The 18,872-nt window shown below is 36.5% G+C and overlaps 1 protein-coding gene across 1 annotated transcript in view; it reads right to left on the bottom strand.

Annotated features, from left to right (window-relative positions):
- The window catches only part of COL25A1 (collagen type XXV alpha 1 chain), a 513,961-nt gene that overhangs the window by 58,548 nt on the left and 436,541 nt on the right, over positions 1 to 18,872 (bottom strand). The window contains exon 18 of the mRNA XM_058294312.2: positions 17,238 to 17,282. Within this exon, the coding sequence (XP_058150295.1) occupies positions 17,238 to 17,282 (45 nt within the window). The remainder of the gene's footprint in view (positions 1 to 17,237; positions 17,283 to 18,872) is intronic.

Below are 18,872 nucleotides of genomic sequence, written 5' to 3'. Positions count from 1 at the left end.
GATTTATCTGTAGCTCTGATGCACATGGCACTGGTTTAAGAAAAAAGGGGGAGATGTGTTTCAGATTCATTGCTTGTGAAATGTCTATAACTGTTGTTTTTTCTATTCCCCATATCCTTATACATAATGAAAAGTAAAATCTGAACAAATAGTATTATATGATCCTCTTAATGTTTAAAATAACTATTTGAACTATATTCAGAGAAATCGGTAATAATCATTCTATTTCTAGTTAAATTATTTCATAAACCAAAATGGAAGGAGTACATTTATTTACAAGTTAAATGTTTTTCCCTGTAAAATGACAAATACAAAGAAATATTCCCTCTCCACCCTTAAGAAAAAAGCTGTACTGAAGTCCACATGTATCATTAGTAATGACTTACTGTTATGAAAATGGAATGCAAGTTAATATCTTGTGAGTTTACAGGTAGACAAAACTTGCATATCCTCAAGTAGAAACAAAATGATCTGACTGTTTAGTAAAGCAAACAGAAGCACCATTAAAGCACACTAATAAAGATTATTATTATGCTGCAAAAACACATTTCTTATTCATGTTAGTATTAATTTATTTTAAAAATGAAGCATGCATTTTCATAACCATACAAATAAATAAGGCTTTGTGATCTCAGTAGCTAGACATGAGGGATTTTTTCCCCTGTCTTTTTTAAAAACAGACCTATGTAATAAATTCTCCTTAATTATGAGTAGAAAGACACTACAACCTCTACCTACCTACCTACCTACCTACCTACCTACCTACCTACCTCTCTACCTATCTATTTATCTTTTTAGGAGGTACCAGTGATTGAACCCAGGATATCATACATGGGAAGCAGGTGCTCAACCACTGAGCTACATCTGCTCCCCGAACATCACTTTAAACATTATTCTCAGGTACAATTTTTATTTCAAGATAAAAAATTGACAATGTGTTTGACAGCTGCAACAATTTACGCACTATCATACTGGCTATTTATCATGCCATCACGTCACTCTGATAAAGCATCTGCCATATCTATACATAGTGACACATTTCTACTTCAGTCTCTTCAAGGAGAATAATTGTACATTTAACTATAGGGTCACAGGTTTATGTTTGCTCTAGAGCTTTCAATCACTGTAGAGGTATTATATCCATTACCACTATATCATGGCAGGAGAGGGAGGAGATAATTACAGGAGGCCACTGAGTTTACAGCATCTGCCAAGGTCCGCCAATGAGTTCATGGTAAATGATGTTGGGACCCAGGGCGGTGTTCTCTTTCCCCTTTCTGAGGTTAAAAACAATTATTGAAGTAAATAAGCCATGAACAGTTCCATTTATGGTCTTGATTTGGTTGGGTTGTTTCTTACCTTCCTAAACTTACAACAGTGGTTCTCAAAGTTTGCTTTGGGGATCCCTGGGAACTCCTGAGACCATTTCAGGGAATCTGAAAGGCCAAATGACTTTCATAGTGAAATGAAGACATGATTTGCCTTATTTACTTTCATTCCCTTAGGGGTGTACAGAGTAGGAAAATTTAATTGATGTGGTTTCAGATTCCTTTAACCTTTAAGAAACTACCTCTTGTGGAGTTTGGGGGAAGTATCAAAGAAGACTATCCACAATTACAATTCCCCTTAAAGGCTCCCTTGTCTAATTACAGATCAGCGTGCGGCTACACCTTCAACCAAAACAAAATATTGTAATAGTTTGAATGCAGGGACATACGAGAGAATCCAGCCTCCTTCTATTAAGCTGGGCATAAAAGAGATTTCCAAAAAGAAAAAAGAAAAAAAATGTACAGCAATGCCACTCTTCCTATAAAACTTGTTTTGTTTTGGAAAAATCAGTTATTTTTTCAGAAAACATGTTATTTATGTTAACATGCAATGGGTTTTAAAACATTTCTTAGTTTTAACTTCCAATATGGTGAACAGCAATAGAACTCAAACTCATATAAACAAAAGTTCTTTTGGGCCACAATAATTTTAGGAACTTAGAGGGGTTCTAAGTTCAAAAAGTTTGAGAACTGCTGCTGTGTACAAAGGTACAGACTTGAATTAAAGACTGACTTTGTAAGTTGGAGTTCTGAGTTGCCAGATAGTTTAGGTGTAGCTTAGACAAGATACATAATTATAAGATAATGCAAGCAAAGCAACTTAGCACTTTCCCTAGCATAAAGTAAGTATTCAATAAATGCTTGTTATTATTATTACTGTCAACTTACAGGTTCAAGAAATATTAGCTACCATTATTATTAGTAGCAGAAGTATTACTACTACTCTGTAACCTAACTGGTGTATACAAGGTGACTTCTTGTCACCTTGCCATTTGCATGGCACTATTCTCAATCTCTCTTCAATTTCTTTTAAGAATTAATCCTAATTTTTTTTCATGTAAATATATCATCATTTTAGATGATTTTTATCTGCTGGGGTACTGGAATTGCAAAACAAAAAGAGGTTTGAAATATACCAGGATTGTGGGAGGTAGAGAAGTGACAGATTTACTAAGAATAGTTTTTTCTTCCTTTAAGTAAGGGAAAGGAGATAATAGTCATACCTTTTGAATTTTCCTAAATGAATACAATCCCTTTAAAAAAATCCTTGTCTCTTTGACAAGGATTGATGTAAAATTCAAAGGTTGAAAATCTTTTAAAAATACTTAGGAGAAAAACAATGACAATCTAAGGCTATGTAAATTCTTTATGGGGTAGAAAATAAGGAAGTGGCTATTCAATTGTAGTTAAAATTCTTACTGATGAGGATAAGGAAAAGAAATAGGGTCAGGCAAATGCGGGTAAGCAAAAGAGATGAAAGACAAAACACTTTTGGGGAGTCATCTTTGGAGTAAATCAATCTCTACAAAACTGAGATTCCATAGGTTTTCTAACAGGAGAAATCACTATATTTGACTTTATAATAAATCTCAGAGCTGTTTTACATACATGGCCTCATTTAATTAATGAGAAATAAGGGAATGCTAAATAGAAAATTATTCACATATATTTGTGTAAGTAGGGAAAACGGGAGAAATGCAATAGAGGAAATTGGAACTATAATGGAATTGCTTTTAATGAAGTAAAAAATAAATACAAAGGTTTCTCTTAGTTTTTTTTTCTTCTTCTTCTTCTTTTTTTAAACTAAGGCAATTACCTGAACCAAAAATCCAAATCATAGTTACAATGAGACGTTATAGGGCTAACTGAGAATAGAAGGCTGAGATCTGTGATAGGCGCATGTGACATGCACGTGTTGTCTATCATACGCAGGGAAATGCAGATTTAAGCAGACAAACAGTAAGTAAAACAGCTCTACTTCTGAGGTGAAAACAATAAAATACGGCATTTTCTGAAACAATACTTGTCTTTTAAGTTTATGGTCTATTGAGTTAAAAATTTTTTTTACATCTATGAAAAATGGGGAAAAGGCAGAGTCTTTAACATCTGGTTTGTCCCATACACCAGGGCACCATGAATAGCACATGAATAAGTTAAGACGAGCACTAATCATTTCAGAGCCATTTTATTTAATCTTGTTTTCTCTCAAGTTCCATAGGGGTGTGTGTGTGTGTGTGTATAATATATATTATACATTTCTTCCATCTATTTACTCACCATCTCAAGTTAGATAGCATTTAAAAGTTTTACTTTTGTTATCATTTAGATCAGCAAGATTACAAAGCCAATTTTGTTTCCTTTCATACTGGTGCTGTCAACAGCAAGTGGAAGAGAATGAAGAGAGTGAAGGCAACCCAAACTGAGCAATTTTAAACTGTCATTGTTAGAATGCCAGCATTGTGGCTTGATAGGGCAAGAAAACTAAAGAAATAATGGTCAAAAGGTACATAAAATGTCAAAGTTGGATTACTCCTTTAATGTATGAAACTGGGAGATAAATTTAGCTGAAGGCTGCTCGTGTGGATTGTTTAATAGGAAGTTATAGAATAACTGGAGAATTTCTGCTCCAAACGACCTACTTTTTGAGCTCAGCATTACAAACTATGGATATATGCTATGTTGTTAGTATAAAACTACAATTCAGAAAAGTTTTTATTCATAGAATTTTTAAAAAATTAAAATCATTCCCATGATGGAAACAAAATTTGTGGTCCTAGCAATTTATTCTCAATATATAACCATTTGATACAGCAAAAATATACATCAGAATCCATATCCAATACTACATGATGTCTCTGATATGAAATAAGTAAACCAAGCTGTCTCAGAGAACTAGAGACTGGATGATAGGCTTAAAGGAAGTTGAGGGGAGAGGAAGATTGTGAGCTGACACCTACATGGGTGAAATCTATGATAAGCTAGAGCTAAGTATTTGTAGGGGGAAGGGGTAAAATGGGGGCATAGGGATACCTTTGGGTAGAGCTTTGAGGGCTTGAGGGGACTGGGGATGGGAGGATGGGTCAGATGGCCCAAGAAATTGAGGGGAGGGTAGGGGAACATTTGGACATAGGAAATTGTCAGGTATGTGGTTGAAACTATAATGTTGAGAAAACTCGTTAGAAAATATAGTAAGGAAGTTTACCTGTTTAAGATGCTTAAAGGGGGACCTCTTACACAGGGCAGGCTTCTAGGGAGTGTGTGAGTGCTCATTTTGTCATAGTGGGTTATATCATTGGGTGGAGACCCATACAATGAGTGTGAAGGTCTACCCTCATCCTGGGGAGGACTGATGTTCTCAAACAGAGGGAATTATGTCTCTCGAGAGAATTGGTGGCTCCCAATGGGTTAGGGCAGTCCCGTATGTCAAGCCCTCAACATTGTTGCAAGTATCTGTCAATCTGGTCCTTCAAGTAATGAAGACTGATTGTCACTGTGGGTGCTGTGGAAAGGGGGATAGAGGTATTGAATAGATGGAATCAGGATAACTGTGGGGCAATGGAAGTGTTCCACAAGATCATGCAATGATGGATATAGGACATGTTAAATTACACCAAAAATGTATAAAAGTCTATAGGGTAAAATGTAAACTATAATGTAAAACGTAAGATAACTAAAAATTTAGAAAATTGTATAGTCTAAAACATAAACCATAATGTGAACCAAAATGGAACCTTGGTTGAAAGCTATGTTTCAATTATCTGTACATCAATTGCAGCAAATAAAGTATGAACATATAAAAATATCATTGCTGGGGAAGGGAAAAAGTGTTTGATGATGGATATGTGGGAGTACCCTCTATTTTATTTGTGAATGACTGTGATCTAAAACTTTTGTGAAGACAAAACTAATAATCAGAAGAAAAAAAAAGAAAGGATGTAGACACTGAGGAAGAAATGAAAGAAATTGCCTTGCCACTGTACATACAGGGCAACACCTACTGCAGTGATGGAAGGCAAAATATCAAAAACAAAGCTTTTTCATTTTTTGATACCCCAATTTATTTTTACTTTAATTTTTCTAAATTAGTATGTATTCTATATCTAACCTTTAAACCCATCATGATATACCACTTTCCTATTAATGGGACCTGGCAATATATTAGGCTTCATTTTTTAAGAAGTTTTGGACCACAGAGAGGTTCAACTATGGCAGGGGAGAACAATGGTGTGGGGTCTTATGGATGGTTGTTCTCCAGGGCATGTATACAGGGTACATACAAATGTTTGGATATTTTCATAGTGGTTACAGTTAAAAAAGACAACTGAGGGAGTGCTGTGTTCCTAGCCAGGGGAGCTCTATCACATTCCCCAATGGAATAGCAACAATCCCCAAATGCAATGGCAAAGACCAATAAAGAAGGATGGTCCAACAATGAGCCCTTGATACTGATGACTATGCTTATGAGCCTGTGTGCCTGAAAACTAGACCTAGAGCTGCAGGGTGCCTAAGAGTTACGTCCTGAGAGCCTCCATGTTGCTCAAATGTGACCACTCTCTAAGCCAAACTCAGCATGTAAATGCATTACCTTCCCCACAGCATGGGACATGACTCCCAGGGATGAGCCTCCCTGGTGCCGAGGGATTATAGATGATGTAACTAGAAAAAGACCTTGAATAAAAAGGTCAACTCAGAGCAGCAGACTATCTCAGCTTTCATGTAATATCAGGTGTTAGAAACTGCTTTTTGACCTTGAATAAAAGGGGGAAATGGAAAGGACAAAAGAATTGGGAGGTCATCAGAGGGGTCATGCTTACATACACCTCAGCAGGGTCCCAAAGACAGCCAAAGTAGATATAACCCCAGGTATTGCCTCTCCTGAGGGCTACAGAGACCCACAGGTTCAATGGTCATGGCAGATGGCTCTGGAGTTCAACACCATGTCAGTTGGCCCTCTTTGGAGTTTGTGTTCCTGAGCGAGATGGAGTTGGACTCAGCTGTGAGTTTTCTACACATGCCTCTTCTGTCACTTTTACTGGACCTGTGGTTGGTGCTAGGGTCGGTGTATACTCAGGAGACCTGAATCTCTGGACTGTCCATGTGACAGCCAGTCCCTGAACCTCAGCAGACTTGCAACTCCTACCCTTTGGTTTATTGGACTAACCCCCGCCAGCAAATAGGGAGGTGAAGAAGGTCAACCACCACACCAGGGAGCCAAGGGTGCCTACAACTGCAAGTAGGAGAATTGCATCCATCATCCAGGTGGAATTTAAACCTCCTCTCAATACAGAGGTGGGGTGGACATAACCATCCCATGGTCCACAGGATGGAGGAATAGAGTATGGATTAGAGTGGACTTACTGATATTCTACTATGGAATTATTATGATTAGTAATGGAAGAAATTGTAGCATTGATGTGGAGAAAGTGGCCATGATAGCTGCTGAGGGTAGGGAGAGGGAAGAAGAGATATCATGTGGGTGCATTTTCAGGACTTGGAGTTGTCCTGGGTGGTACTGCAGGGACACATGCTGGACAATGTATGTCCTGCCATGGCCCACTGGGTGGACTGGGGGAGAGTGTAAACTACAATGTAAACCATTATCCACATGGTGCAGCAGTGTCCAAAATGTATTCACCAAATGCAATGAATGTCCCATGATGATGAAAGAGGTTTTTGATTTGGGTGGCGTGGGTGTGAGCGGGGTGGGAGGTATGTGGGTACCTCTTACATTTTTTGAATGTAACAAAAAAAAAAAAAAAAAGAGAGCGAGAGAAAAAAATCCATATTCCAGGATTTGTAATGATCTAAATCAAAACTTAAAGGTGAAAAACATCTTCTATAAGATAATGAGATCTGCATCCAAAAAGCTCAACACAGTGCCTAGCACCTATCAGTTGTTTGTATGACTACTAGGGGTAGAATGAGCAAGATGACTATTGTTGGTATATTTCCATAGATACTCTCGGTGTATAAATACTTTCAACCAATTTGAAGATTCATTCTGATGAATTTAGAGGAACATGAATGTAACATCTCTATAGATAAAATGTCAAGCTATAATTTTTTTAAAATGAGAAAAGTGTAAGAATTTCCAAACACTTGGATTCCATATTTGTCTTGCCCCCTTGGATAAGTTACTTCACATTTCGGGTCTGTTTTCTCAAATGCTTTCTCAGACTTTGAATTTGGCAATTCAACAATTCTGGGAATAATGCTGCAGAAGTACCAGTAAGTTAAAAGTTAATTATTATTGTTATGCTACCTGCAATTCCAAGATAGCTATTCATGATTTGCATGAGAAGAAATATATTTTTTACTCTGAATGGGTTTATTGTAAGTGTGCACAAATGTATAAAGGAAAAAATAGATACGCTGTGACTAATCTTAGTTTCTCCACTCCCCTGCCCACTAAAGAGGACTTGGGCTTGGCCACACACTCACCCTTCTCAGTATTAGAGTGTAGTACTTGCCTGACCTGATGGCTTATTGGATGCAGTACTGGAGAATCAAATAATGTGAAGAAAGTAATTATAATAGAAAGGGAGGAACAGAAAGAAATGAGAAAGGCTTAGTGAAAAAAAGTTTGTCAGCACATGGAAAGATGAAGAAGAAAGAGAGCATAAGAGAAAGGGAGAGAGGACCAGATTTTTTATTTTTAATTTCTACTAAATCATGGACCAAAACTTTTATAAAATATGAAAAACATGAATGGATGGAAAAATGAAATTTCAGAAAGCAGAACATGTAAAATATAAGCCAGATTATTATTATTATTAAGTTCAAGAGATATAAAGTTACAGTACAATTTTCTAAATATTTATTCTCAATTTTTGTACTTAATCTCATTGCAGACTTTGAATAATACTACTTTAGAGACCTAAGTGAATACAGATTTGAGACTTTACGTGAACTAGTTCTACAATTCTTAGAGCATATTTGAGGCTGCAAAACTTTTTATACTCAAGTAGTTATTTTACTATACTTGTTATGAAGAGTTGAAAAAGCTCTGGATGGGAGACTGGGGATGGGTTTCAGTCTGTGTTCTGCCATGGTCTAGCACTTGAAAAGTCTTTTAGTTTCTCTGAGCCTCAAGATTCTTATCTGTCAAGTGTGGATTGGGCTAGATAATCACCAAGCCTCCTTTAACAGCTAATATGCTTTGCCTAATATCACAACCAATAATTAAGTGATAACAGCAATCTGGCACCTATAACTAGCATTCAAAAGAACTTAATACTTCTATAAAAAGTTATGAGTAAACATGAACCCTGAGCACTCCCTACTTAAAATCAATCATCACTCTAAGCAACATACTATCATCACCTCCATTACATTGAGTCCTAGACTAATGAAGTGGGGCATAAAAGGTAATGTTGATAAAAAGAGGAGGAGACCTGCCTTCGGCTCCAACCCTCTGTCTGATTCACTGAGTAACCTTGGACAACAGAAACTCCAAGTGTCTCAATTTTCTCACCTGTATTTGTTGCCATTAAAAGGATATAGTAAGCCTAAATGACGGCAGTGATTATCAAAAAGTATTATCATGCAATGAATGTGCCACAGTGATAAAAGAGGATGTTGATGTGGAGGAGAGTGTGGGAGGGTGGGGAGTGGGGTACATGGGAACCTCATATTTTTTAATGTAACATTTTGTGTGATCTATGTATCTTTAAAAAAAAAGACAACAAAAATTTGCTTAAAAAGTATTATCATCAATAGTATTGAATTAACAACTAGAAATAATTTCCAAGTCCTTTGAATTACTGGGGGCTGAAATTAAGTAATATTGGGTAAAATTCACAATTTCTGAAAACTACTCATTAGTGATATGGGTCTGGTTAGTGCTTAACTAAAGGAAGAAAGAAAAATTAAAAGAATGAAGAGAAAGAAGCGCAGGAGAAGGAGTAGACGGGGGAAATGCAAGGAGGTAAAGAGAGAGAGAGAGAGAGAAGAGGCAGCAGAGAGGGATAGAGAAGAAGAATGGAGAGGAACAGGCATCTTAAATGTTCTATTCCTCCATCATTACCCTAGGAATTGCATCCAAGTTTAATCTATTACTTTCGTCTCTGTTAATGCTTTATGTTGTTTTGTTTTGTTTTTAATTAGAGCCATACAATATTACTATGTTTGCACTGCTTCTGGAAACATCCATCTTGATCTATTTTTGTAATAAACATGGAAAACTATGAAACATATATCATCTAACTCCTAAAATAATTACTGAGCTATGGTTTAACCAAAGCCTGGAAATAAAATCTATACAGGGAAGCAGACTTGGACCAATGGATAGGGTGTCTGCCTACCACATTGGAGGTCCGCAGTTCAAACCCTGGACCTCCTTGACCCACGTGCAGCTGGCCCACACGCAGTGCTGATGTGCACAAGGAGTGCTGTGCCATGCAGGGGTGTTCCCCGTGTAGAGGAGCCCCACGCGCAAGAAGTGCGCCCCGTAAGGAGAGCCACCCAGTGCGAAAGAAAGTGCAGCCTGCACAAGAATGGCGTTACACACACGGAGAGCTGACACAGCAAGATGTGCAACAAAAAGAAACAGATTCCCAGTGCTGCTGATAAGGATAGCAGTGGTCACAGAAGAACACATAGTGAATGGACAAAGAGAGCAGACAACTGGGGGGGGGGGGGGGGGGGGAGAAAAGGGGGGGAGAGAAATAAATAAATATTGAAAAAAAAATCTATACAACCCTTTATAAGAACCCTTAATACAATCCAAAATTTTAATTGCTAAAACATAGTTGAAACCTGGCACTGTATTCTGCTCCCCAAACCTCATGCTAACCAGTGATTAAGTGCTTGTGAGGGCAATTTGAAATCTCATCCCTCTTGGTGCTATTGTAATAAGGGACTAAGGCAGCACGAAGTTCCAAAATGAAGAAAAATTTCGTCGTATTTTCTGACCTTGTTCTGGATAATGTATCAGATTTCTTCCTGAGATGTTTCATGAGCTTTATACTTTGGCTATTTTTTCTTTCTTTTTTTTCAGGTACCCATGCCAGGAATTGAACCCAGGCCCTTGTATGTGAGGTTAACCACTGAGCCACATCTGCTCCCCAATGAGAGCTGGTTTTTTCATTTGTTTGCTTGTTTGTTTGTTTTTGTTTTTAGGAGGTACCAGGGATCGAACCTGGGACCTCATATATGGGAAGCAGGTGCTTAACCACTTGAGGTACATCCGTTCCCCTGAACTTTTCTTTCTTAAATTAATTAATTAGCCAAGCTCACTATCAATGAATATACAAACCTGGTCTCAATTTGTTATAAATCCAGGATGAAGCACAATGTAGGCTTAGTAGTGAAGTGCTGGAACAGCAACGACAGCAGCAAGCAGATCCATCTGCAAATCTAACCCAGGTTGCTTCTTTGAACACAGCTTTAAGTAATCAGGGTACATAAGGATGCAGTACCAGCTCTATGGAGAATAAGCATTGCTGATACCAGAGGTACATCTTCACATGACCAACTGTGGAAGGCCTGAGGGTCTCACAATGATCTTTGTAATCACAGCTAACCATTTTGGCAGCCACAACTTCAACTTCCTAGTATTAAATTCAATGAATATAAGCTACAGTAACTCATGTATACTAGATTTGAAAAATTCCACTGTTTTTGTACCAACCAAAAACATCCATTGTTGATTAGGATATCAGTATTAGAGTTGTTTCTCTCTTTCTCTCCCTCTCCTTTCTTTCATAAATCGGCAATGTGTATACATAGAATGAAGTAACTACAAGATCTAACTACAGGAAGTTGAGTTTGAGTTCTATTCTCTTTACCCTTCATGGTGAAATTTATCCAAAGGTTATAAGATAAAAGGAAGATACCATATAAATAAGGTTTTTGATTGAAGCCATTTTCCTGCAACCCATTTGGTAAATAGCCTATTGAGATTGTAGCTGAAAGAGAGAGAGAGAGAAATAAGGAAAGAAAGAGAAAAAGAAAGAAAGAGTGAAAGAAAGAGAGAAAGAAAGAAAACCACCTTTCCCAACTAAAAAAAAAAGCAACAAAATTTGGTCTTCTTTACTACAAAAAGGCAAGGGAAAGCTAGAAAATTCCTTAAGAATATAACCTTTCTGAAATCTAACAATGACCATGAAAGGTCTTATTAAGTCTTAGAATTCCATAATAAAATTTTGACTGATATTCTCCAAACCCATTTTTAATACATAGCAAGAAAGTATTTCAGATGACCTCAATTTATGTTCAAAATGGCCACTGAGACAGTTCATTTTACTCTATTTTCTCAAATTACATAAAGAATGTCCTTCATATAGATGAAGACAGTCAACAAATATTGAGATGGAATTATCAATCAAGGTAAGAAGGGAAGAGACAGCTTCACACACACAGAAATGGCTCACCAGGAGTTTCCCTGTGGACTTCCAGAATTTAACATCTGTTAAATGGAATGTTAGACAGAAAGTCCTAACTGATTAGCTCTTACCCACAGAAAAATCTCTGGTTTTTCATTTACTACCATTTGTTATATTTTTATAAGTCATTATCAATTAGAGGAGCAAAAAATATAAAATGTTAAACCTGTCTAAAACCCCTAACATGCCAGCTTAAAGTAGGTCATATTTTCCGTGATATTTATTACCCAAAGAAGATCCAATTTTCATTGCCCAACACTTTTCATTGTACAACAGGGTTTGAAAAATATATACTGATTTGCCTGGGTGCTAAAAGCATCACCAATAATTTTGAGTAATGTGTCTTGACATTGACTGCATTAGCCATATAATATTCTTCTTGCTTAAAGGCTAATTAGAATTCAAGTCAGCATGATACCTGCTTTTGAGGATAACAGCAAGAACATTTGTTGTAATAAGAACCTCCATGCAGCCAGTTTTGATAATGATTGATTTGTAAAATTATTGAGGAAGGAAAAAAGAATGAGAAAGTAAAGTCTGCCACTGAACACTTATTTCCCTTAAGGATAAAATTTGAGGATAAATTAAAACATCTTGGTCACTATGTTAAAAGTGAACTACAACAGCAGGTTTATTTAAAATCCGGAAAACATGCCATTTGGATATTTTTTTCCTTAGAATTACGTCATGAAAGCACAATCATTGTATATATTAGAGATTTCATTATAACTGCTAAAAATCTCTGATGTCTGGTGGCATGAGTTTCCTAATTGGACTCTTGAATTACTCAACTGCTCAGATGGACTTTGTGCAAGCAGGAAATAATTATAGGTAACAATAACATAATGTTATCCTTTAACCAGTATTTGTTCTCTTCCTTTTTCTTTTAGGAATTCATTTCACATCCTGTGTTACTTCTAAAAGTTTCCCTCTACTAATTTTAAAATGTTTCACAGGAAGGAAACTCATCTCCAGTGGATTTAGAAGATATGTTTCTATTAGATTACTGAGCAGTATACTTAAACCTAAGAATGCCAAAGTAAATGTTTCTGGGACCTATAAAAGTAAGTCTTTATATGATTGAGTGTCAGGAACAATTTCAGATAACGAGGTATAAAGAAGTAGTTACTGTCTCTCACTTTCCCAATCCTCTAGTTCCTAATTTTCACTAATGTGGAAGCCAGGGCAAAACCATCAAACTTTTAGGGAAGATATACTATAAATACTTCTTTCCCACTTAGCTGATACGCTCTTTTTGATTGAATGTAATTTTCACTAAATTATGTCTCCCTTGTCCTACAACAATTTTTTAAAAATTTACTTTCGGAATATGGTGAGACAAACTGATGGTGTATGCTGAAAGGAGGTAAGCAAGTATCAAAAATCTGTATCTGTAAATATGCCTTAGGTTAGGCAAAACTGTGACTGGGCCTGGGAAAAATTTTCATCCTACATGTCATGCTTTTCCTGTCAACAGTGTCAGGAAGAACTTCAAGAGCACTACATCTTATGTCCAGAACATTGTGTTCCCTCATCTTTTGTTCCTGGAATACTCTTGGGTACTAGGACAAGGGATAGTGTGCTGTCACATTTCAAGAGAAAGCAGGTTATCGTCTTGCTTTTAAAGTTAACGTTTGCCCATTACTGCAAAGGAGTTTTCAGAATTTACATCTGTTAACCCTGTAGAGCATAAATTGCTACATGTTCTATAGTTAACTTTACTCACAGGAGGAAAGATTATGTGGAACAGATGTGTAACCAATGTTTCCAATATTCTGAGCTGTCTTGAGAGACAGAAATAACAATGCCTCACATTTATGTAACATTTGTTTTAGGCTGAATTGTGTCCTCCCAAAATACATGCCCAAGCCGAATTCCCAGTTCTGTGAGTGTGACCTTACTTGGAAATAGGGTCTTTGAAGATGTTATTAGTTAAGATGGGGTCAAACAGGATTAGGGTGGTCCTAATCCAATATGACCGGTATCCTTTTAGGAAGGGGAGACTAGGACACACAGAGGAGGAGAGAATGCCATGGATTGCCGGCAAGCCACTGCCAGAAGCCAGGAAAGACATGGAACAGGTTCTTCCCTGCAGACTTCAGTGTAAGCGTGGCCCTGCTGACACCGTGATTTTGGACTTCTAGCCTCCAGAACTGTGGGGCAATAAATTTCTGTTGTTTTACGCCTCCTGCTTTGTGGTACTTTGTTATGGCAGTCCTAGGAAACTAAGACAATTTAATGTATGCTTGGCACTATTTTAAGAGCTGCACGTATGTTAATTCATTTAATCCTTGCTACAACTCTCTGAGTCATGTGCAATGTTGATTTCCATCTTATGAGGAAACTGAAGGACACAGAGATGACATATCTTGTTCAAGGCCATCCAACTGCTAAGGGGTAGAACCAGGATTTGCAAACAGGTGGTCTGGTTCTAAAGTCAGGGCTCTTGTTTACTGCTCCCTACAGCTTAATTACTAAGGCAAGTTAACCATAAAAAGGGGCAAGAAATGTATTTACATTTTGCAAAGTATGGACAGAAAATTTTTGAAAACTTAAGAACTTAGAATCTTACCCTTATATGTAATATCAGAAAAGCTAGTTACAATAAGCTTAACCTATTAAAAATATATATGGAGGCTTGTATATAAAAACAGCCTTCTGAGTTAAAATCCTACTCCAAAAGATCAATGCCTGCATGGTACATTGTACATAATTTAATTTTCCCAGCTGAATATCTTGACAGTATATGTACTATGAATGCATGAAATAGGAATTCCAAATCCTTTGACATGGTGAGAGGGATTTTGAATAGTTGTGCAGAAAGCTTAAGAGTAGTTTGAAATTAAAACATTCCTGCTCTTCATGGCTTTTATTATGTATGCCTAAGGTATTAACACTCTTCTCTGAATGATACCCTGAGATGATAGATAGGTGAGTCTGCTGTCTGTATTTAGGCACTTTACTCATTTCCTGAAAGCTGTGTGGAAGGCATCTGGATGCTCATTAAGTTTCCACCCATTCCCCGAGAGCAACAGGTGGTGAATCAAAGCTTCCCTGGTATGTCATGGCTGGTTTCCTCAACGTCTTAGAAATAATGGCTGGCATTTGCATGCTCTCTGTAGTACCAGCAGATAAGAAGGGGATGAATAGCAACAGGAAGCATTTCCAAAGCATAAACAAACACACGAGCCTAGGAAGATTATGACTAATGTTCTTGCTGCCACACAATTGAAATCCTTACATGGTGGTTTCATCTTCTACATGCTGTTACTCATTCAAGCCATGAAGTCATGGTTAACTGCCTTGAGGCTCGCTACCTTATAGAGGTAAAGTAAGTGAACCAAATAAAGAATACCTCAAGTCAATGAAGCTACATCATAAAATTATAAACATTAAACTCTACATTTAAAAATTTCCAATGATTGCTAATGACCTCGAAGGGTCCTTGAATTGCCATCTTTTAAAATGTACTTAATTATACTGACTACCTACTTTATCATTAGGAAACCATATCTCTCACATCCTGAATGAAAGCAAGAAGACAAAGCTTATTAAACCAAAAATAGAATCTGTGATCTAATACTGGATTGTTACTCAACATCCGTTGATAATTACATGGAAAAGTATCTGGAGTCAAGGATGAAAAGAGTTTTAGCCAACTGATAGCTCCTTCTCATTAGTAATTTGTCAGAGTTAAAAAAACGAAGGAAAATATAAGAGTTACATGACCTACATTGACGAAGGAGGTCTGGTAGTTTCCTGTGATCCTATGAGTAAAAGCATTTACTGGAGGTGGCAAATCAACAATATCCCTCCCAATTTGGAAAGCATCAAAATACTCAGACAAGTTTTCAGATGACTAGGGAAATGTTGAGTGTCTAGTGAGATACTTACAATGTTGGAGAACAAAAAATAAAGATAATGGTAAAAAATAGTAGTAATTGAAATTTTATATATATATATGTATACACACACACACATTGTTTGTTTGTTTGTTTTGAAGGGGAAAAACCAATTCCTTCATCTTCATGCACTCTTTATCACCAAGAAATTGCCTTGAGCAGGAGGATGTGAATTTCATAGCACAGAGGCTCCTGTCAGACAAGCAGGCATTACAGCACCCCTCTTGCTGCAGGGAACTCTGCCCCAGCCCTTTCAAAATTCCCCTCCTTTTAAATACTCTCCTTCCCTTTTTTATGAAGGGACCTGGTTCTTTTTCATTAATTCTGAATATAGTTTTCTTAAATTTGTATTAAAATTTATGATTTCCAATCATTTGTACTAAGCTATTTTTTTCTGTTAGAAATTACTAAGGAACTGCTATAAATTAACTCTTCAGTATGAAGTCACATATTAATTTAAGAAGTTATTTTTGATAAACACCAAGAGAAAAGATAGTGACTTTGGCTACTTAGTAAATTGTCCTCATAAGCATATATTTTTCCACTGCAGAAGCCAAAGAACAAAAATATATTAAAAGGACATATCTAAACCTCTATGATACTCATCTGGAAACAAAATACCAAAAATAAAATTTATGAGTGTCAACCTAGAAGACATAGTTTTCCTGTCCAATAGTTATACTAAACAAGCTATTAAAAGATTACGTATGATACCATATGATCTCTGGGAACTCAATATTTTAACATTTATTTTTTAAAAATCATATTATTTCAAGTAGTTCAAATTCTAAACCTAATCTTCATAAAACAGTATATACAGCTCTCAGGAATATTAAAGTGCTCTAATGTAGACTAGAAATGGAGTCAAAACTATGAGATGAGAATGATATAGAAACAAATCTACTTACATTACGTTACCTTATCAAATAGTTTCAGAATTGAAAAAAAAACTTTGAAATAAGAAGCTGATTTTAAAGGAGTAATTACAGGTATGGTGATACAACTTTAAGCCTTGTCACTTGCTCTGGGACATTTTGAAAATTTTCTATTCCTTTTAAAAAATGTTTTCAAACTAAGCTTTAAGCAATTATTTTAAAAGATACATGGAAAGTTTATGGGGACAGTGTATGTTGGACCAAAATCTTTTAGGTACATGACTTGTACTTTGCAGGACAATTGTTGACACAAGTGGAAGCACAAATCATTTCGAGGGATTATTACAATGGGGGAATCACAAAAAATCAGTTGCCTGAATGTTAGACTTATAGGGATGTTTAATACTCTACTTCTAGTCAAAATCTGACAGGATCTTAAGAATAAAATTAAAATACAATGTTCTAGACTTTAAAGAATTCCCATGACTGCGGATGAAGTGGCTTTCACATCCTATTTAAATGGCACCGTTGGTTCAAGAGCTGAACATATAATTCAGATATCAACAGCAATCTTTAGCAGAACCTATGCTTAACTTTTAATTTAAAAATGTAATTGGTTGAGATGGCTGGAGGGTATTTAAAGAACACTGCTATATTTGTATTTTTCATTTTTTTCTATTTCCCCCCATTTGGGTGATTCTAATAATTACAGGTCTATGAAACCAAGACTGTCAGCATAGTATTTACCTTTATCCCCGGAAGTCCAGGAAGCCCAGGAAGCCCTGGTTCACCCTAATAGGAAAATCACACAGCATTATAGAGCGGTATTCACTCAGGCACAGTATCTGGAGGAAAACACGGCAAATGTTCCTAGGTGAATACTTTCTGCATATATTAAAAATGATGCCTAGTTTCAGGAAGTCTGGTGAGATAATATAGTTCAGTCAACTCTTGATTCAGGGATTTGTTGACCATGTTGCAGATTAGTCAGGATTTTCCCTCTTTCTGCCAGTTCATGCTCTTTATCATCTCTACGAGAAGGTGAGAAAGAGGAGTAAAAGGAGAAGGAACTTCTCTGAGTACATTCTATTACTCCTTTGGTCAAAGATTTGTTGGGGAGCCTGAAGCTATTTACTGAGAGGAGGGTTATGCATGCATTCCAATAATGTATCTTATTCCAGTACCCTCTCACTTCAGATTATCAAGAGTTGGCTGGATGAACAGATGGTCACATCAAAACAATATACATTAAATGTCCTGCTCACTTAAAAGTAAGATTAAGATTAAGATAGTAAGCTTTCTTTTCCATTCCTGAATGATGAGAAGATAAATGACTGGTGAAGGTTATACTTAACTCCAGCCTATACTTCTGACATTTGTTTGAGTCTGGGCAATGCTGCTAGCAGCTTAAGGCTAATGGCACTATGCAGCTGTTCCTGAATACAGGTTTGAGATTAAGTGGTACATTTTGGTGAGCTCACTGGAGTCAAACTAAACCTCATTTTCACAGAATTGTCTACATTACTTTAAATACAAAGTATAGTGACAGGAGGTTATATTGCTTAGCAAATCTTCTGAATTCCACTAAAGAAGTATAAAAGAACTGCAGGAGAAAACAAAGTCCACTCTGTTTCAGGCTGATGAGATTATTGTTGGTGGAAATAACATCTGAAGGTGCAAGAGTTACATCATTTCATGATGGTCAGTAAGTGGGAAAGTGGGATTACAACAACATTAAACTAATAACAAAAGTAGTAGAGAGGGCTTTTTTTTTTTTTTAAAGGAGGTACTGGGGATTAAACCTGGGACCTTGTACAATGCAAAGTGCATGCGCAACCATGGAGCTTCACTAGGGAGGCTCTTCTTTTAATCTAACTGCTATAACTATTCTTATCCCAAGGAAAACCTACTAAGAACAGTCAAACATTCCATCTTTAATATGATTATTTCCAAATAGTGAAGAGCTATAATTCCTCTGGTATTATCACAGTGTGACTTCAGACACTATTTATTAAGCTGTGAGGTCAGACATTGAAAGGTGAATGACTTTCTTGATAGTTTTGATCAAAGGTCCTTCAGGAATGCAAAAGAAAAAACTATTCTGTTTGAAACTATATAAATGAAAGTGTGCATTGAAAACAACAAGACTAAGATGAGATCAAGTCAAATAAACAACTTTTTTTCAATTGCTCTGGTTTTATTTCTGTTAACGAATGACTATTAAGAATTGATTTGTTATCCCATTCAAAGAATACTTGTCCCAATAAATTAAACTTGACATAAATACAACATAGTACTTTTGATTTTCTTTTCTCTTTCCCTTTCCCCATTTACTCAAAAACTTGAAGTGGGTCCAGTTGAAAGAATTTGGATCCATATTTT

Source organism: Dasypus novemcinctus, chromosome 1, assembly GCF_030445035.2.
Source record: "Dasypus novemcinctus isolate mDasNov1 chromosome 1, mDasNov1.1.hap2, whole genome shotgun sequence".
In the NCBI taxonomy this organism is placed as follows: domain Eukaryota; kingdom Metazoa; phylum Chordata; class Mammalia; order Cingulata; family Dasypodidae; genus Dasypus; species Dasypus novemcinctus.
The sequence above is the reverse complement of the archived record's forward strand: the minus strand, read 5'-3'. Positions and strand labels throughout refer to the sequence as shown.